Consider the following 17,255-nt stretch of genomic DNA (forward strand, 5'->3'; position numbering starts at 1 on the left):
CACAGTGGACCCTCCGTAAGAGCAAAGGCTGGGCCTTCCCCGTATGTGCAATCCAGCACTGAGCATAGGCTGGGCACACAGCAGGTGCTCAGGAAGTGCTTGTCTGAGCAGGCGTCCTCATGATGTGACGGCAGGAACCTCGGCTGCGTGCAAGGTCAGGGCTAGAAGGAAGCTTTGACTTTATGAAGCTCAATTCTCATTCTGGAGAAAGACTGAGACCCCACCCATTAATAATGCTAAAAGTGGGGCAGGTGTTTGGTTTAGCAATGAAGATGCCAGTTAAGGGGCCAACATCATGGGGTAACAGATAAAGCTCCTGCCTGCAATGCTGGAATCCCATATGGGTGCCAGTTAGAGTCCTGGCAGTTCCACTTCTGATCCAGTTCCTTGCTAATGACCTGGAAAAAGGAGTGGAAGATGGCCCAAGTGTTTGGGCCCACACCACCCATATGGGAGACCTAGATGAAGCTCCTGGCTTTGGCCTGGCACAGTGCTGGCCATCTTGGTCGTCTGGGGTGTGAAACAGCAGATGCAAGAGCTCACTGTCTGTCTCTCTCTCTCTATTTATTTGAAAATCAGAGTTTTATATATAAATAAATCTTTGGGGGAAAAAAAAAGATGCCAGTTGAGACGCCATGTGCCAGATCAGAGTGCCTTACTTCGAGTCTTGGCTCCACTCCCGATTTGAGCTTCCTGCTGATGCACACCCTGGGAGGCAGCAGTGGTGGTCCAGTAGTTGGGCCCTGCCACCCACGTGGGAAACCCAGATTGGGTTCCTACCTCTCGGCTTTGGCCCAACCCTGGCTATTGCAGGCATTCTGGGAGTGAACCAGTAAATGGAATCACTGTCTCTCTGTCTTCCTCTGTCTCTCAAATCTTAAAAAATGCTTAAAAATAATAATTGCTGATACTTAACAGCAGTGTGTGCTGGGTGCCAGGCAGCATTTTTTGCACGTTGTTTGTAGTAGCCCATTGCAGCCTAAGGGGGCCTCTGTGCAGCAGATAATACCATCATTGCAAGCACAGAGAGGCTCAGGAACTCGCTCAGGATCACAGAGCTAGTTAGTGATAGGGTCAGGCAGCCCGGCTGCAGAGCCAGCACACGTGGCACTGCCAGCAGTGCCCCGGCCCCCTCTCTGAGTGGGGAGCAGCCCTCTGTGCCAATCCTTGTGAGCTCCCTCATGCGGGAAATGTCACTTTCATTTCTGCATCCTCCTCTAGCACTTGGCTCCGGGTCTGCACACTCAGGGCTGTGTGTTTAATACAAATGAGCTGCTCATCGTCATGAAACAGCCAGCTGGGGGCCTGGCACTTTGCAGCTGGAAGCGACCTTGGGAAGTGTTTACAGTGGGGAAAAAACCCATCCTTCTCTCCTTGCTCAGTATAGAGCATCTGGTGACCACAGCACGTGGGAATTTTCCCCAGGCACCAAGCACTTCTCCAGTAGTCCCTGAGTGGGGTCCTACATTTCATTCAAAAGTGACACTGTCTGCTTTCTACTGGGATCTAGTGTCACAGCCCACAGGTTAAGGGCTCTGTCTCATAGGCTATGCTTTCTTCAGATGCCACAAACCCAAGGTTGTGTGTGTGTGTGTGTGTGTGTGTGTGTGTATGTTTTAATATGAGAGAGAAAGAGAGAGAGAGAGAGAGAGAGAGAGCTCCTATCCTCTAGTTCACTCCCCAAGTGCCTGCAACAGCTGAGGTTGGGCTAGGCTAGTCAGGAGCCAGGAGTTCAATCCATGGACCAAAGTACTTGAGCCTCCTAGGGTCTGCATTTTTCTAGGAAGTTTGAGTCAGGAGCAGGTCCTCTGATATGGGATGCGAGCATCTTAACCACTAAGCCAAAGACCCCCATCCCCACCGGCTTGGGAGGAGAGGGAGAGAAAGAGAGAGAGAGATCGATCTTTCATCAGCTAGTTCACTCCCCAGATAGCTGAAATGCTGGGACAGTCAAAGTCAGGAACCAGGAGCTTCTTCCAGGTCTCCCACATGGGTGCAGAGGCCCAAACACTTGGGCCATCCTCCACTGCTCTCCCAGGTGCATTAGCAGGGAGCTGGATCAGAAGTAGAGCAGCCAGGACATGAAGTGGCACCCATATGGGATGCCTGTGTTGCAGGTGGTGGCTTTACACACAACTATGATTATTTTTCTAGCATTTTTTATAATTTGAGAGACAAGAAGACAGAGAGACAGTGATTCCATTTACTGGTTCACTCCCAGAATGCCTGCAATAGCCAGGGTTGGGCCAAAGCCAAGAGCTGAGAACATGAGGGCTGTATGATAAAGGGTATCACAGGGGCACTGAACAGCCAGAGGGAACAAGTGCAGAGGGCAAAGGCCGCAGGAAGGGCTGGGGGCTCTGACCCCTCTCTGGGTGGCCCCTCCAGCTCCTCCAGGTAGCCCTGTCTGGAAGCTCCCTGACCCTGTTCTGCAGGAGTGGTACAGAGGCTTCGTCCCTGGCCATAAGTGATCACCTCACTGCCGGCCTCTGCCTCCTCCCAGGCATGGTGGCAGGGCTGCAAGTTGTAGGCCTCTGAACAGAGCTCAGTTCCCCCGGCCCCCAGCCCCCATCCGGAGGCTGCCCAGGAGGCCTGGCTGCTCATTAGCGATCAGAGACCCTTAACACATTAGGAACTGTGTGCCTAAACCAGGCTGAAGACCAGACCTATGATTTTGCATTATACATCACAGTGTCCTAGGAGGCCCTCTACAGAGGAGGCAAAGGAGGCCCAGAGGGCGAGAGTCTGAGCCAGGGCCCCCAGGCCACCAGCCAGGGCCCTCTCCATGCAACAAGGGCTCTAAAGCACACTCCAGGTGGGCAGGCCACCCCGCCCGCCCATCCTCCCTCCACCCTGCGGCGCGTCCCCTGCGTCCTGGCCACTCTAACTGGCTCTCTGCTCCTGCCAGCTCTTCGTGATCGACAACGGCGCGGACGACTGGCGGATAGCCATGACCTACGAGCGCATCCTCTACATCAGCCTGGAGATGCTGGTGTGTGCCATCCACCCCATTCCCGGCGAGTACAAGTTCTTCTGGACGGCACGCCTGGCCTTCTCATATACCCCGTCGCGGGCCGAGGCCGACGTGGACATCATCCTGTCCATCCCCATGTTCCTGCGCCTGTACCTGATCGCGCGCGTCATGCTGCTGCACAGCAAGCTCTTCACCGACGCCTCCTCGCGCAGCATCGGGGCCCTGAACAAGATCAACTTCAACACCCGCTTCGTCATGAAGACGCTCATGACCATCTGCCCGGGCACCGTGCTGCTGGTGTTCAGCATCTCGCTGTGGATCATCGCCGCCTGGACTGTCCGCGTCTGCGAAAGGTACTCCCGTGGCTTCTGTTGTGCGGGCTCGCGGCCCATCTGAGCAGAGAGGCCCGGGCTGGCTGGGCTGGGAGCGGGAGGAGGAGTGGGGGGTACGCAGGCTGCCAGTCTGACGGAGGAGGCAGGCATGTCCCCAGCCACCTCATAGGCGCAAACAGGAAGTACAGAGGAAAACTCTGAAAGTCTGGTGCGGAGGGAAGCTGGGACAGCACACGCACCCTCCCCCGCCTCTCTCTGCCTTCTTTGCCTAACAGGTTGTTGACCCTGACTCAGGCACAACAAGGTTGCTATTTCCAGGACACCTCTCCCTCTCGGGGACGAATAGTGTCTCACTTCTGGTTTTTTAAAGGCTCTGAGAGGTCCTGCAGTGATGAATCCAGTTTACTTTCATTCCTCCACTTTTTCTCAGAAGCAGGTGCCCGCAGTCCCCTCTTTGTTGTAGAACACTCTTGGGGGCTGGCTGCTCAAAATCTGGTCCACGCGCCAGCTCCATCTGTGTCCCTGGGCAGGAGGGAGCTTGTTAAAATGCAGAGTCTCAGGCCTGACCCCAGAACCGGGCAATCACAATTCACATTTTCACGCGCTCACCTGTGATCTGTGTGAGGCACATGACGCTGGGGGCAGGACCTTCAGGAGACATTGTTTTAGGAGGCCAGTGGCTGGTGGCGGGGCAGCGGTGCTGAGAAGGGGGTGTGGCCTATGAGAGATCTGGGGCCTGGGAACGCGATGCTGGCTCCTCAGAACAGCCACCCCCAAGGCCAGGGGCAGGACTGTGGGTCCCTCCTCCTGCCACCACCCAGAAATGGCCTTTGTGACTCTGTTCCCTTTCAAGCTGGCCCTGGGTTTTCATTTTAATCTGATGTCACTTGGGAAGTCTGAACCATGGTTAGAAACCTGGGTTCTGCTCCCTCAGTGGCTGTGAGACCTCGGGCGAGTTGCTTAACCTCTCTGAGCCTCGGTTTGTTTGCTTCCCCAACAAAGGTCGCTTGAGTTAGAACGAAGATGTGTTCACTGAGATTGATGGCTTTTGTGGTGTTGGGGGACAGGGCCAACATCCTGTGTGGCTTACACGGGTCCTGGGCATCACCTTAATTCATCGACACCTTATTTGGTTGTGGGCGTTTCAGTCAACCACAGACTTCATACATGGAATTGTGTCGCCAGGGGACACGGTGGGCGTATGGGGGAAGAACACCCTGCGGCGTTCACACCGCCATGCCCTCAGCCAGTAACAGTGTCCTCGGCATGGACCCTGTCGCTAAGCGATGTGTGGCTGCACCGGCCAATCCCTGCTGCGCTGCGGGGACATGCCCCAGGGGAACGACACACAGCCAGGGAGGAGCTGGCCCAAGCAGGTGGGCCTGGAGAGCCACATTCCCCACTATTTTGAGATGGTGGGTTCGCAGATGTTTTCCTCGGATTCAAGCCCAGCAGACACGAGGGCAAACTGGGAGGGTCGCCCCAGAGACCCCGTGCAGTGTCCCCAGGATGTACCATACCCTCTTATTGAGACCTGGCCCCTGCCCCTGACCCAGCCCCTGCTCTCAGAGGGACCACAACCCACCAGGCCTCCCGGCTCTCTCCGATGAGCAGATGTTCTTACTGCCATGGAGACAGCAGGTGCTTTCCGACGAACGCCTCTTGCTGCTCTTAGCTGGGCAGTGTCCCGCCAGTCACTTGATCACTTTGGGCCTCAGTGTTCCCGTCTATAAACCTGGGCTGGTGTACCTACCTCACTTTACTGTTAGGGTCAAACAAGGGACCATGTTTGAACTGCGTATTGCATACGAGAGTGAAAATGAGTAAGAGTGGGGGTCCCTCAGCAACTTTTGGGGATTTTGCCGCTGACTTAGAATACACTGACTCCCACTATATGTTGGCCTATGCTCTTCCTGTTCTCCTTTCTTATTGATGGAAGCTAAGTTTTGCAACTGCCTTAATAGTTGATATTGCAAAGCCCTTCAAGCACTTTAAGTTTTCCACGTCCTCTGATTGACGCTTATTTCAGATGAGCAAACAGGCTGAATGAGCCGCAGAGTACCTGCAAGAGAGCCTGGTTGTTTCTAGAAGCTGTCAGGAGCAGAAGTGATGCTGTTGCTTACTGGAAATAGGCATGGTTCAAAGTGTGTTGTTTGCAAAGTACTTTGTTGTATTTTCTTGTGCTGTTGGGGGGCCCTCCATAGTTTCTGAACCATGTCTGCTCTCCTGAAGGCGACCACGGAGCCTTTGTCTCTGCAGACTCACAGGCCTGACTGAAGACCAGGGCAAAGCTGCAGAGAAACATGTATGTCAGAAATTCTAGAATTTTCTGTACTCTTGCAAGAGCCCGCAATGACCAGGGGCTTCTGCTTAGATGTAATGGCAGGCATGTTACAGCCGTTGTCATGGGGTTAGCATCACCTCTTGTTTTTGGGAGCTCACCCTGTGCTAGTTTAAAAAAAAAAAAACAAAAAAAAAAAAAAAAAACAAACAAAAAACACAGGCCAGCGCCACGGCTCACTAGGCTAATACTCTGCCTGCGGCGCCAGTACCCCAAGTTCTAGTCCCAGTTGGGGCGCCAGATTTGGTCCCGGTAGCTCCTCTATCAATCCAGCTCTCTGCTGTGGCCCGGGAGGGCAGTGGAGGATGGCCCAAGTGCTTGGGTCCTGCACCCGCATGGGAGACCAGGAGGAAGCACCTGGCTCCTGGCTTCAGATCGACGTAGCTCCGGCCGTAGCGGCCATTTGGGGGGTGAACCAACGGAAGGAAGACCTTTCTCTCTGTCTCTCTCTCTCTGTCTAACTCAGCCTATCAAAAAAACAAAACAAAACAAAAAAAAACACTGATTTTATTTATTTGAAAGGCAGAGTGATACAGGGAGAACTCTTTCATCTTCTGGTTCACTGCTCAAATGGCTGCAACAGCTAGGGCTGGGCCAGGCCAAAGCCAGGAGCCTGGAACTCAATCCAGTTCTCCTACATGGGTGGCAGAGACCCAAACACTTGGGCCATCATCTGTGCCTTCCCCAGGAGCACTGTTAGCAGGGAGTGGGACTGGAAGTGGAGCAGCCGGGCACCCCATAAGGGAGGCTGGCATTGTAGGCAGTGGTTTAGCCTACTGTGCCAGTTCTGTGTAGCGTGCTTCGTATGTGCCCCTGCTTGTCCTTGAAGCAGACTTGTGATTGACAGGCCCCATTTTAGAGTTGAGTAAGCTGATGTAAATAAAATAAGGCCAAGGTCATGGAGCTAGGACACAGGGGCCAGAATTTGAACCTGGTTCTGATCCGGGCCTCATGCTTGTCTCGCCAGCCCGGGCTGAATCCTGCCTCTTAGGAGTGTGGTGGCCTGGACTCTCCCTGTGACCTTCCCACTCTGAGAGGCTCAAGGCCGTGAGGCTGGCACCTAAATCCCAGGCTTGCCGCTTTGCCTGCCTCCACAGTCTGTGCTCTTGCCCTTTGGGTCCCCGGCTCTGTGTTCAGTGCAAACGTGTGTGTAGTGGGCCCTGTGTGCAGCGCCTGGTTGCCCCCACTGGAACCCGGGCTCTTTTTCCCTCAGCTGGGCTCATGTTGGCTGGGTCTTGGGCTCCTCTCTCTGAATCGTTGTGCCTGGCAGGAGCGACCTCACTCAAGGTCAAGGCCCATGTCCAGAGGCAGCAAGTGTTTGCTGACTGTCATGGTGGGAGGCTCAGCCCCTCTGCTTCCAACAGGACAGCCAGGCAGGGCTGTGGCGCCAGAGTCCCCGTGTGAGGACTTCCACCTGTGTCCAGCCCTGCTTTTCTCACATCCCTCAGACAAGGATCCTGAGAGCAGCCCCAGTAAACCCCCTGCCCCTGGATCTCAGAGCTTCCCCGGGACTCTGACCTGTGGGCCTTGTGGGAGACATGTGGAGGCATGCTTTCTCCTAACCAGGTGGGGCACTTCTCCTGCAACGACCAAGCAATTTAGCAAGCTTAATGATCGTTGTCCTTCCCTGGTGTGTCTGATGAGTGGGATTGGCAGAGACCTTCAGACGGGAATTATTGAACCGGAGGCTAGACTTTCCAAAGCCGGAAGCAGGGGATGCTTTGGGGGAATGAAGCCTCAGTGCTGGCTTGGGGCTGGGGGTGGCAGTGCGGGCAAGATGGACTTGACCTCTCTGAGCCTGACCTGAGGGTGCTTCTGTCATCTCCGGCATCAGAGAGGGTGAGCGACACCCGGGACCACACTGCAGTGTGACAGGTTCTAGCACAGCCCATAGCAGCTGGAGCCCGCATGCCAGGTGGCTTTCGTCAGCCCAGACTTGGCTCTGACTGTGTACACACACTCCATGAGTTGCTATGGAAATCCCTCAGCAGCAAGTCGCATTTTAAAAGACAGTTCTCATATCTTGGGTTGACTTTTATGTGACAATAAAGCTTTTCCACATCTCCTCCTCCCCCCAGGCGGAGAGGGAGTCGGTAATTCCGCAGGGCCCTGGGGCCCCGGGGGGCAGGACCTCAGCGAGACGTCGCATCACGGGCTGCGAGGCCTGCCAGTCGCGGCAGCTGGCCTTCGCCGGGATTCTCCTGGCTGCCTGCCCACCTCCCACACGCCTCCCAGGGCTGGTGGTGGAACCTCCCCATCAAACACTGTCACACGCAGGGCAGCCTCCCCGGGGAGGGACTGGCCAGCAGCAGGGGTCTCAGTCCCAGGGGCTGCAGGGTTGGGCAACACCCCCTGAACATCCTCTGCCCGCTCCCACTGGTGTGTTTATATCTGCGGGAGAGGAGCAGCAAGGCCTGCCACCATACTGATACCTGGGCCGAGTCTCGCTTGGTAATGGCCTTCCCGGCCTCTCACTGGAGCCCCTCCGGACTCCTCCCTCCTGCGGCTGCCAGTTCTGCACTCAGGCTGGCCCGGCGGCCGCCTCTGGTTGTGCTGCCATACGTGTTCGTCTTTCTCTGCATCCTGGTATTTCCTGGAGCAGTCTGGTTCTAATGCTAGACAGAAGCTGTGAGAGACCCATTACAGGCAAGACTGGGGAGGATGCTTTCCTGCACCGTCTCCCACCTGCTCGGCCCCAGCAGTGGCAGGGAGCAAGAACACGATTCCTGCCAGCTCCCAGCTCTCACAGCGGGCTTGGGCTCCAGGAAAGCAGGAGGGAGCCCATCTAGAGCCCAAGGAAATTGAGACACTGGCTAAGCCATGTCTCTTGGGCCTCAGAGTAGGGAGTTGAGCCCTGTAGGGCAGTGCTGAGCAGAGCCCGAGGGCCACGGGGCTGAGGACTGTGGCTTCGCAGGAGCCTCTAGTTTGAGGCCCAGCCTCCAAGGTGAAGCACATGCACGATGATCCGCGGGCACTGTGGGAAGAAACAATCAGGACTTCTGCTCATAGTTATTTTTAGCTAAAGACTCATTTTTAAAATACAGGTGGAGAGTAGTACATGTGTGCAATTCATAACAAATAGATGTCTAGCAGAGGATGCTGGCTTATACATTTTAACTGGTAGGAGAACGTGGTTTAAAAGTTCAGGGTATCAGAGATGAGTAGGGACAGGAGCGTATCCTCCCACACTGGAAGGAGCCTGCTGGATTGAGGAACGGTACCGTCTTACTGGAATCCTCCAGAGTCAGCATTCTGCAGGGCGGGGGGCAGCCCAGGGCGGCTGGTGCCAGGTCTGGTAGATCACTCAGTGGGGAACAGGCAAGGATCCCACGCGAGGCCTTTGACAAATAGCTGCAGCATCAAGAGCGAAAGATAATCCTGAAGTCGCAGAGGAATGCTTAATTAGGAGAGACAAAAAGCCCCATGGGAAGATTCTGAGGCCATCTCTAACAGGGTACAGGAAAATGGCATCTCTGATGGAGAAGAGTGGGCAGATGGGGAATGAAAACGTACCTGGTGCAGGTGAGCAAAGAGTACCAAAAAACGAAAGCTGAGTTTGCAAAACTGAAACTCCGCACTGAGGGAGGGCATTGAGCTTTTGCTGTTGTTGTTGTTCATGTGGAATAGGGAGGCCAAGCTTATAAGTCCAGTAGGAATGCAGAAGAGATGAGACAGAGGGGTAAAATCCCAGGAGAATTATTGTGGAGGAAGAAGTGAAAAGCATGGGAGAAAAGCATAGTCAAGGATGTACGTGATGAAAACTTTTCCAGAACTGGCTTGGGTGGGGGATTTCCAGGGGGAGGGCTGGGAGCTCAGAGCAGGCACAGCAGTCTGGCTTTTTTTTTTTCCAGTTAGAAGGGAGGCAGAGAGCCACCCCTAGACAGAGCCTGATACATTTATTTATTTATTGCTTTTTGGAAAATGTATCAAGTCACAGGTGAAACCATCCCAGAAGCACCTGGGCAGCACACGCTGACTTCCTTAGGAACCCTCCATTCCAGGAGACTAGGATCCGTGTGCAGGGCTGCAATGCTGTGATCTATGTTGTCACTCAGGCGAGACACAAAAGAGGACTCAGGTCCTTCCAGTCTTGTGGACTCAGGCAGTGAACCATCTACACTCGGGGAGCCTGTGCACCACGTGACCGAGGGACGACTCGCAATTCAATTTTACTGGTGGAATGATGTGAAAGACAGGTGCACAGCCCTGAAACCAGGCCAACCAGACACTGGCTAAACGATGTGCCTTGGGCCATAGAGCCAGGGAGTGACAGACCTGGGAACCCAACGTCCTGCCCGAGGCTCTCGCTATTCCCAACCCTGAGGTTGTTACCTTCAAACAAACATTAAGGACCGCTACTGTGGCGTAGCAGGTAAAGCTGATGCTTACAGTGCTGGCATCCCATGTGGGCACCAGTTGAGTCCTGGCTGCTCCACTTCTGGTCTCTGCTATGGCCTGGGAAAGCAGTAGAAGATGGCCTAAGTCCATGGGCCCCTGAGCCATGTGGGAGACCCAGAAGAAACTCCTGGCTTCTGGCTTCAGATCGGCTCAGCTCTGGCCGTTGTGGTCATTTGGGGAGTGAACCAGCAGATGGAAGACCTCTCCCTCTCCCTTTCTCTTTCTCTCTCTCTCTGCCTCTCTGTAACTCTGCCTTTCAAATAGTAAATGAATAAATCTTTAAAAAAAAAAATCAGAGCCCGCAGAAAAAATAAAGAAAGCAGAGTGGAAAATTTTTGGAACAAATCATGAGACTTAAAATATGTAACAGTCATATATATATGATATATATAACAATTGAATTTATCCCCCTCATCAAAAGCCAATGTCCTTTATTTAGATGGGAATTAAAAGCAAAATTTATTTTCATGTCATTTACAAAAGAGGTACCTGAAACTGAAGACCCCAGAAAAATAAATGAAAAACACAGACTTTTTGCCCAAGTACAAATCAGGGGGCAATCAAGTAGAAATCATAATTTGAAGTCATGTTGAATTCAAAGCAAAAATCATTAAATGGTCTAAAGGAACCATTTAATGTGGGTAAAAGCAAACACAGTAAAAACTGTGAACTTTTATGCAGAAAAAAATGAGGTTGAAAATCTGAATTATTAAATGCTTTAATTAATTGAGAAATATTGATCTTTATAGCTGTAAACAAACAATGCATCTTCTTTTTACAACCCGCTGAACATCTACAAAAAAGTGTTCAGTGTTTTTTTTGGTTACACATTTGAAAAGATCAGAAAAAATGGTTCAGGCTGTATTCTCTGACCACAAGCTCATAAAACTTCAATTAAAAGGAAGCTTTTGGGGGCTTTTTGAAAGCAATCTCCCCAATTACAGCTTGATCAAGAGAAAATTCAAAACTCCCATTAAAGACTATTTAGAAGTTACCATGGTGATGACCATGTATATAAAAATGCTCAGATGAAAATATCCTTGAAGTTTTTTCATATTTAAAGAAATGGAGGCCAGTGTCGTGGTGCAGCAGGTAAAGGCAGCGCCTGCAGCACCAGCATCCCATATGGGCACTGGTTCATGTCCCAGCTCTCCACTTCTGATCCAGCTCCCTGTGAATGGCCTGGGAAAACAGAGGAAGATGTTCGAAGTGCCTGGGCCCCTGCCACTCACATGAGAGGCCCGGAAGAAGTTCCTAGCTCCTGGCTTCAGCCTGGCTCAGTCCTGGCTAGCAGTCATTCGGGGAGTAAACCAGCAGATGGAAGAGTAGTTCTGTCTCTGTCTCTCCTCTCTCTCTCTCTCTCTCTGACAAATAAGTAAATAAATCCTAAAAAAAATGAGGAAGGAAAATAAGTTCATTAGAAGAACAAAATAAACCTCAGGAGAGCAGGTTAATTTTATAACAAGACAGGAATTCATAAATTAAGAAAATGGAAAAACAGGGGTGCAGCATTGTTGTGGTGCAGCGGGTTAGCCACTTGCAATGCTGGTATCCCAGATGAGAGCTCCAGTTCCAGCTGTGTCCACTTCCAATCCAGCTCCCTGCTAATGTGCCTGGGAAATCTGCAAAAGATGGCCCAAGTACCTGGGCCCCTGCCACCCATGTGAGACACCTGGATGGAGTTCCAGGCTCCTGGCTTCAGCCTGGCCCAGTCTAGGCTATTGTGGCCGTTAGGGGAATAGAAGATCATTTGTGGATGAAAGATTCTTTCTCCATCAGTCCCCTCTCCCTCTCCCTGTCATTCTGCCCTCTGCCTTACACATAAATAAAATCCTTTCAAAAACCAGAATTTACAAACCCTAGAGATAACATCTTCTAATAAATGTAATCAGATGTTTGTTAGAAAACAAAATTAGGAATTTTAAGGAGGATAACTTCTGATTTTGATGACACTTGAATAAGTCAGAATATTTAATTTTTTTCTGAAAAGAGATCATTGAGGGAGAACTTTTTATTTTCGATATTAAGAGTTGTTATAAAACAAAGAGTAATTAAGTCTCTCTGTCATTGCTGAAAAATTAGTAATGATGGATCTGTAACTAACAACCCTGAAAAAGCCTAGTATGTAAGAAGCTAATATAGGAGAAAGAAAACCAATTAGGAAGCAATCGATTATTCAGTAAACCTTAATGGGGAAATTGGAAACTTGGCAGAAAAATCACCTCTCATCACCCACCAAAATAAATTCCAGGTGGATGGAAAAGAAGCTACAAACAAGCTCCAGGAAAAAAAAAAATCAATCCTGAGATGAGAAGGAAGGAACTGTCGAGCATAAAATCTCTGAAGAGACACGAAGGGAAGACGATTGTGTTTGATTACCTCAAACAAGAGATTTTAGATTTCTGTCCTTCAAAAAAAATCAACTTATTTAAAAATCAAATGTTACAGTAGGAAAAAGACTTGCAGCTGGGGTGGTAAGAGATGAAGATCCTGGCTACACAAAGCAGCCTTAGAACCAATCAGGAAAATGCATCTACCCAGTAAAAAAAATTAATAATAATAAAAAGGCTAAAAATAAAGGCAATCGCAAGGGAAGAAATACAAAAAGGCCAATAAAATGAAACATGCAACACATCTTCAGCCTCACTAAACAAGGAACTACAAATTAAAACTGCAAAGAAAATTACTTTTTCTCCTCTAGGATTGAGAAAACTTTAAATGAACATAATTCAGTGCTGGGGAAAGTTGGAGGTGGATGGGTTGTCTCGCATATTGATGGCAAGAAGGAAATTACCGCCACCTCCCTGGAAAGCAACAGCAACAGTTTGTCACAGGAGTCTTTGCAAGTTCGTAACTTTAACCCAGTAATTCTCCCTCTAGGAAGCTATTTTAATGGAATAACTAAATTACAGTAAGATTCTTCAGCATGGTGCCATTAGCAATAGTGAAGAATGAGAAACAAAGCACATGTCCAGGATTTAAATGACTACATACGTTACAGCACATCTGCAGAGTGGGTTACTGGGCAGCAATTAAAAGGTCAGCCCTGGGTGAGCGGGCGCTTGGCGTGCCAATGAAGATGTCTGAATCTGGGGTTCAGTCCCACACAGCCCATATCAGGGTGCTGGTTTGAGTCCCATCTACTCCACTTCCGATCCAGCTCTCTGCTAATGCACCTCTTTAGGCAGATGATGGCCCAAGTACTTGAATTGCCGCCAGCAGTGGGAGACCCAGATGGAGTTTCTGGCTCCTGGCTTCAGCCTGGCCCAGGCCCAGGCCCAGCCCCAGCCATTGATTGCAGCCATCTGGAGTGTGACCAGTGGATAGCAGATTGTCTCTCTCTTTTTCCTTTTAAATAAATCAATCTTGGAAGAAAAAAGAAGAGGATTGAATCCCATGTCCAAGTACCTGGATTCAATGTCTCCCTCTGGTTCCTACTTCTTTGAGCTTCCTGCTGTATGGACCCTGGGAGGCTTCAGTGAGTTCCTGTTACCCATATGGGGAGCCCTGGATTGAGTCCAGCTTCAGCCAGGGTGTGGTCATTTGGAGGAGAGAAGCAGCTGGTGGGAGTTCTCTCTGTCTACTGTCTTCTCTCTCTCTTTCCTCTTTCTCTCTCTCCCCACTTCTCAAATAAATATAAAAAAAGTCAATGAAATAGCCCTTTGAAAACTATAATAGGCAGGAAAATAGTCATGATGTAGTTTCTGGAAAATAAACACCTAAAATAGTATTATATAGGATGTTACCAGTTTATATAGATACATACTATGCATGGGCATGCTGGAAACATACATACAAAAAGCTGCTTTCTGTGTGGCTGTTCTGTGCAATCTTTGATACATTTTATATTTTCTACAGTGAGAATGCATATACATATAATTTATTGTCTTTAATGGAGAGAGGCAGCATTTGAAAAAAGCCCCTTTTCGACTTCCACAGGAACTCAAGTTTCACATCAACAGGGCTTGGAAATAATGTAGAAAGGCTATTTTCTGAACAATTCTCTCTGAAAAGCACGAAGTTTCTTCCCGAAGGAGTCCATTTGCTACAGAGCAGCCAGTGGCTGGAGTGGACAGGGCAGTGGCCGGCGGGACACCTTTTGTGTGAGCCCTCACCGTCTGCTGACTTGTGGGAGCTCCTGGAGTGGGCGCAGTGGTCTGCAGGGTTCCTGGGGTCCAGGTCACCAGTTCCAGGCTGCCCAGGCTCAGGGCCCAGCCATGCCTCTAGATGCCTCGTGGGATGGGGGGGAGACCCTGTGTCTCTAGGCCAAGGTCAAGGTTGGAGCAGAACGAAGAGGTGGGAAGGCAGGGTCTACAGGCCCCTGGATAGGCTGTGGGCAGGAGCAGGAGCAGAGCCACTGGCTCCAGGTGTTACTAAGACTCAGGTTCAGGTCTGGTGCTCCAGGGCTGCTTCTGGGCCCTGCCTGCAGACGGACCGCCATTCTGGTTTCACATGTGTGCTGTGTTTTTTCCACGTCTTTACCAGTTTCACAGCCACTTCTCTTCCTGCTATTTTTGATTAAACAAACCTTTCCTCTTTTTCATCTATAGTATTTGTTTTACTCTTTGGCATTGAACTTGTAGCTAGTTTCTTCCTACTTTTAGTTATATTAAATAATCGAATAATTAATGTATGATATCTCTTAGAAAGCAGAATCTAGAAATGGGGACACAGGAAAATTTATGTGAAATTTGCATTCTTAAAAAAAGTCAATTTTTTTATTTACCTGAAAAAGAGAGAAAGAGATTTTTTTTTTAAAAAGGATTTATTTGAAAGTCAGAGTTACAGAGAGAGAGAGGGAGAAACAGAGAGGTCTGTTAGTTCACTCCCTACATGTTGGCAGCAGTCAGCAGTGGACCAAGCTGAAGCTGGGAGCTGGGGACTCAATCCAGGTCTCCCACGCTGGTGGGTGGCAGGGACCCAACTCCTTGAGCCTTCACTTGCTGCTTCTCTGGGTGTGCATTAGCAAAAAGCTAGATTCAGAAATGGAGCTGGGATGCGAACCTAGGCACGCCGCCATGGAATGCAGCTGGTCTAAGCTGCTGCTTAACCTTTTTGAAACACCTGACCATAAAATTCGCATTAAGTGAATTTTAAGATTGGGGCAGTGAGGATGCAAAGGGAACTAAACATTGCAGTAAGAAGCCATTGCGAGCTTCCAGTGAAATCCACTCCACAATTACTCCAGCCTGTATCATCCCACACCTGCGTCGCCCTCCACGCCATCCTGTTGAGAAGCGACCAGCCTGTCTGCCTCCAGGGTTTATGCTGTAGGAAGGCCCAGCTAAGCTCTGGAGTCCTCCCTGCAGCTGGGGACAGTTGTCCCACCTTTCTCCCCGTGGAGTGACTGATTGCCAAGGATGGCACACTGGGGGTACCATGCTAGCTGCATAGGAGAGAGTTAAGTCATTTCTTATAGTGGACACCTTAAGGGTACCAGGGCTTAATTCATGTCCCTGGTGCAAGTTGAAGAGGGCTGTGCCGCTGGGAGGAGACAGTGCCAAAAACCCTACAATGGTGGGAGCCCTTGGAGGGGCTGAGCTGAGGAAAAGGGAAGGGTTCCTGTAGGCTGTGTCAGCCGCATCTATTTGTAGGCTGACATTAGTCAAGACAGGAAGTCCAGATTTTGTCAACTTTTCCATTTTTCAACTTTGGGGTTGTTTTGTGTGTTCCTCGTGATCCCATTGTGCCCTTCACTTCCTGTGTAGCATGGACCCCCCCCCAGCCCACCCCGGGCTGGCACCTCTGCCCCATGGGGCCTTCCCTGCATGCACCATGGCCTGGATGCCTCCCCCCGCCCCACCCTCTACAGTAGGCTGTGGCCACCGCTGGGCAGGTGTGGAACTCCATGTCCCCACAGTCCCTGCTCTGCTCACACAGCACAGCTGCAGGAGGGGGCTTTTCCTGGGGTCGTCTCCTTCCATTTACAATGGACAGCCCTGTCCCCCCTCAGCCTTGGCCGCGGTCCCCTAAGGCTGAGCAGAGAGGCACTGTGAACAGAAATGCCACCCTCCATGAATAGCCCCTACTTCACTGCACTCTGCCTCGATGCCTGCTCCCTCCTCTGTGCTCTGCCAGGAGTTTTTCTGTTTTAAAAGATTTACTTATTTATTTGGAAGGCAAAGTCATACACAGAGAGGGAGAAACAGACAGATCTTCTATCCTCTGGTTCACTCTCCAAATGACTGCAATGACCAGGGTTGGTCCAGGCTGAAGCTAGGATCCTGGAACTCCATCCAAGTCTCCCACATGTGTGGCAGGGGCCCAAGCACTTGGGCCATCTTCTGCTGCTGTCCCAGGCACACTATTAGCAGGGAGCTGGATCGGAAGTAGAACAGCCCTCCAACACGGGATGCTGGTGTGGTAGGTGGTGGTCCAACCTACTGCACCGTAACGCCAGCCCCTCTGCCCAGGGGTTTAAGGGTAACCATGATCCCTCAGTCCCTTGCAAGGAGTGGCCTTGGGAATCCACTGTCCCTAAAACACCTATAGGCTCAGCTGGTCAGGCCCAGGTGGGCTTGGAGACCCTCACAAGAGAGGGGCACGGAGCCTAGTTAGTAAAACTCCTTTTGAAAAAATTTAAGCATGTCCCTGCTGAGTCCAGGGAAAATGCCCCGCACATGGAGGCAATGACAATGAGCATCAGAGGGTTCATCCTGTGCTGGGTGCAGCCCGAACTCAAGGTTAAAACAACAGGCTTGGCCCTTGGTTGCACCATTTATCTTGCTGTGTACTTAACCTGCCCAGTCTCGCTGGCTCTGTTAGACACCCTCTGGGACAAGGACCTCATTACTTTAAAGGGTCATTCAATCTACTCGCAGACAGCTCTGCCTCAGAAAGATCCTCTGAACATCGCTTCCGAGTTAAATCTCTGCTTTCTAGGTCCATGCAAAAGAAGTCCAAGCAGCATAGATTGCTGCCTGAACCACTGATGTCAGGCCAGGTGTGGGTTTGGGACCTTGATCACACTCTTACTGCAGGTGACATTGGGTCGGGAAATAGGAGAATTCACAAAGTGTGCCCTCGGCACAGGGCAGGCCATTTAGCACACGGTGAGCCCCCAGTGAAGCAGGCTGTACTGCCTCTTCCACTGAAGGCCCCTTAAGAATTCAAAGATGGGGCCAGCGTTGTGGCGCAGTGGGTTGAGCCACAGCCAGCAAAGCCAGCATCCCTTATCAGTGCCAGTTCCAGTCTCAGCTGCTCTACTACT

The 17,255-nt window shown here is 50.9% G+C and overlaps 1 protein-coding gene across 7 annotated transcripts in view; it reads left to right on the top strand.

The window, feature by feature from the left end:
- KCNN3 (potassium calcium-activated channel subfamily N member 3) overlaps positions 1 to 17,255 on the top strand; it is a 177,645-nt gene that overhangs the window by 109,865 nt on the left and 50,525 nt on the right. For all 7 annotated transcript variants that reach the window (XM_089299891.1, XM_089299889.1, XM_089299886.1 and 4 more), the window contains exon 3: positions 2,909 to 3,327. In XM_089299891.1, the coding sequence (XP_089156017.1) occupies positions 2,909 to 3,327 (419 nt within the window). The remainder of the gene's footprint in view (positions 1 to 2,908; positions 3,328 to 17,255) is intronic.

Source organism: Oryctolagus cuniculus, chromosome 7 (assembly GCF_051225735.1).
Source record: "Oryctolagus cuniculus isolate XC-2025 breed Fujian yellow rabbit chromosome 7, ASM5122573v1, whole genome shotgun sequence".
Taxonomy (NCBI): Eukaryota; Metazoa; Chordata; class Mammalia; order Lagomorpha; family Leporidae; genus Oryctolagus; species Oryctolagus cuniculus.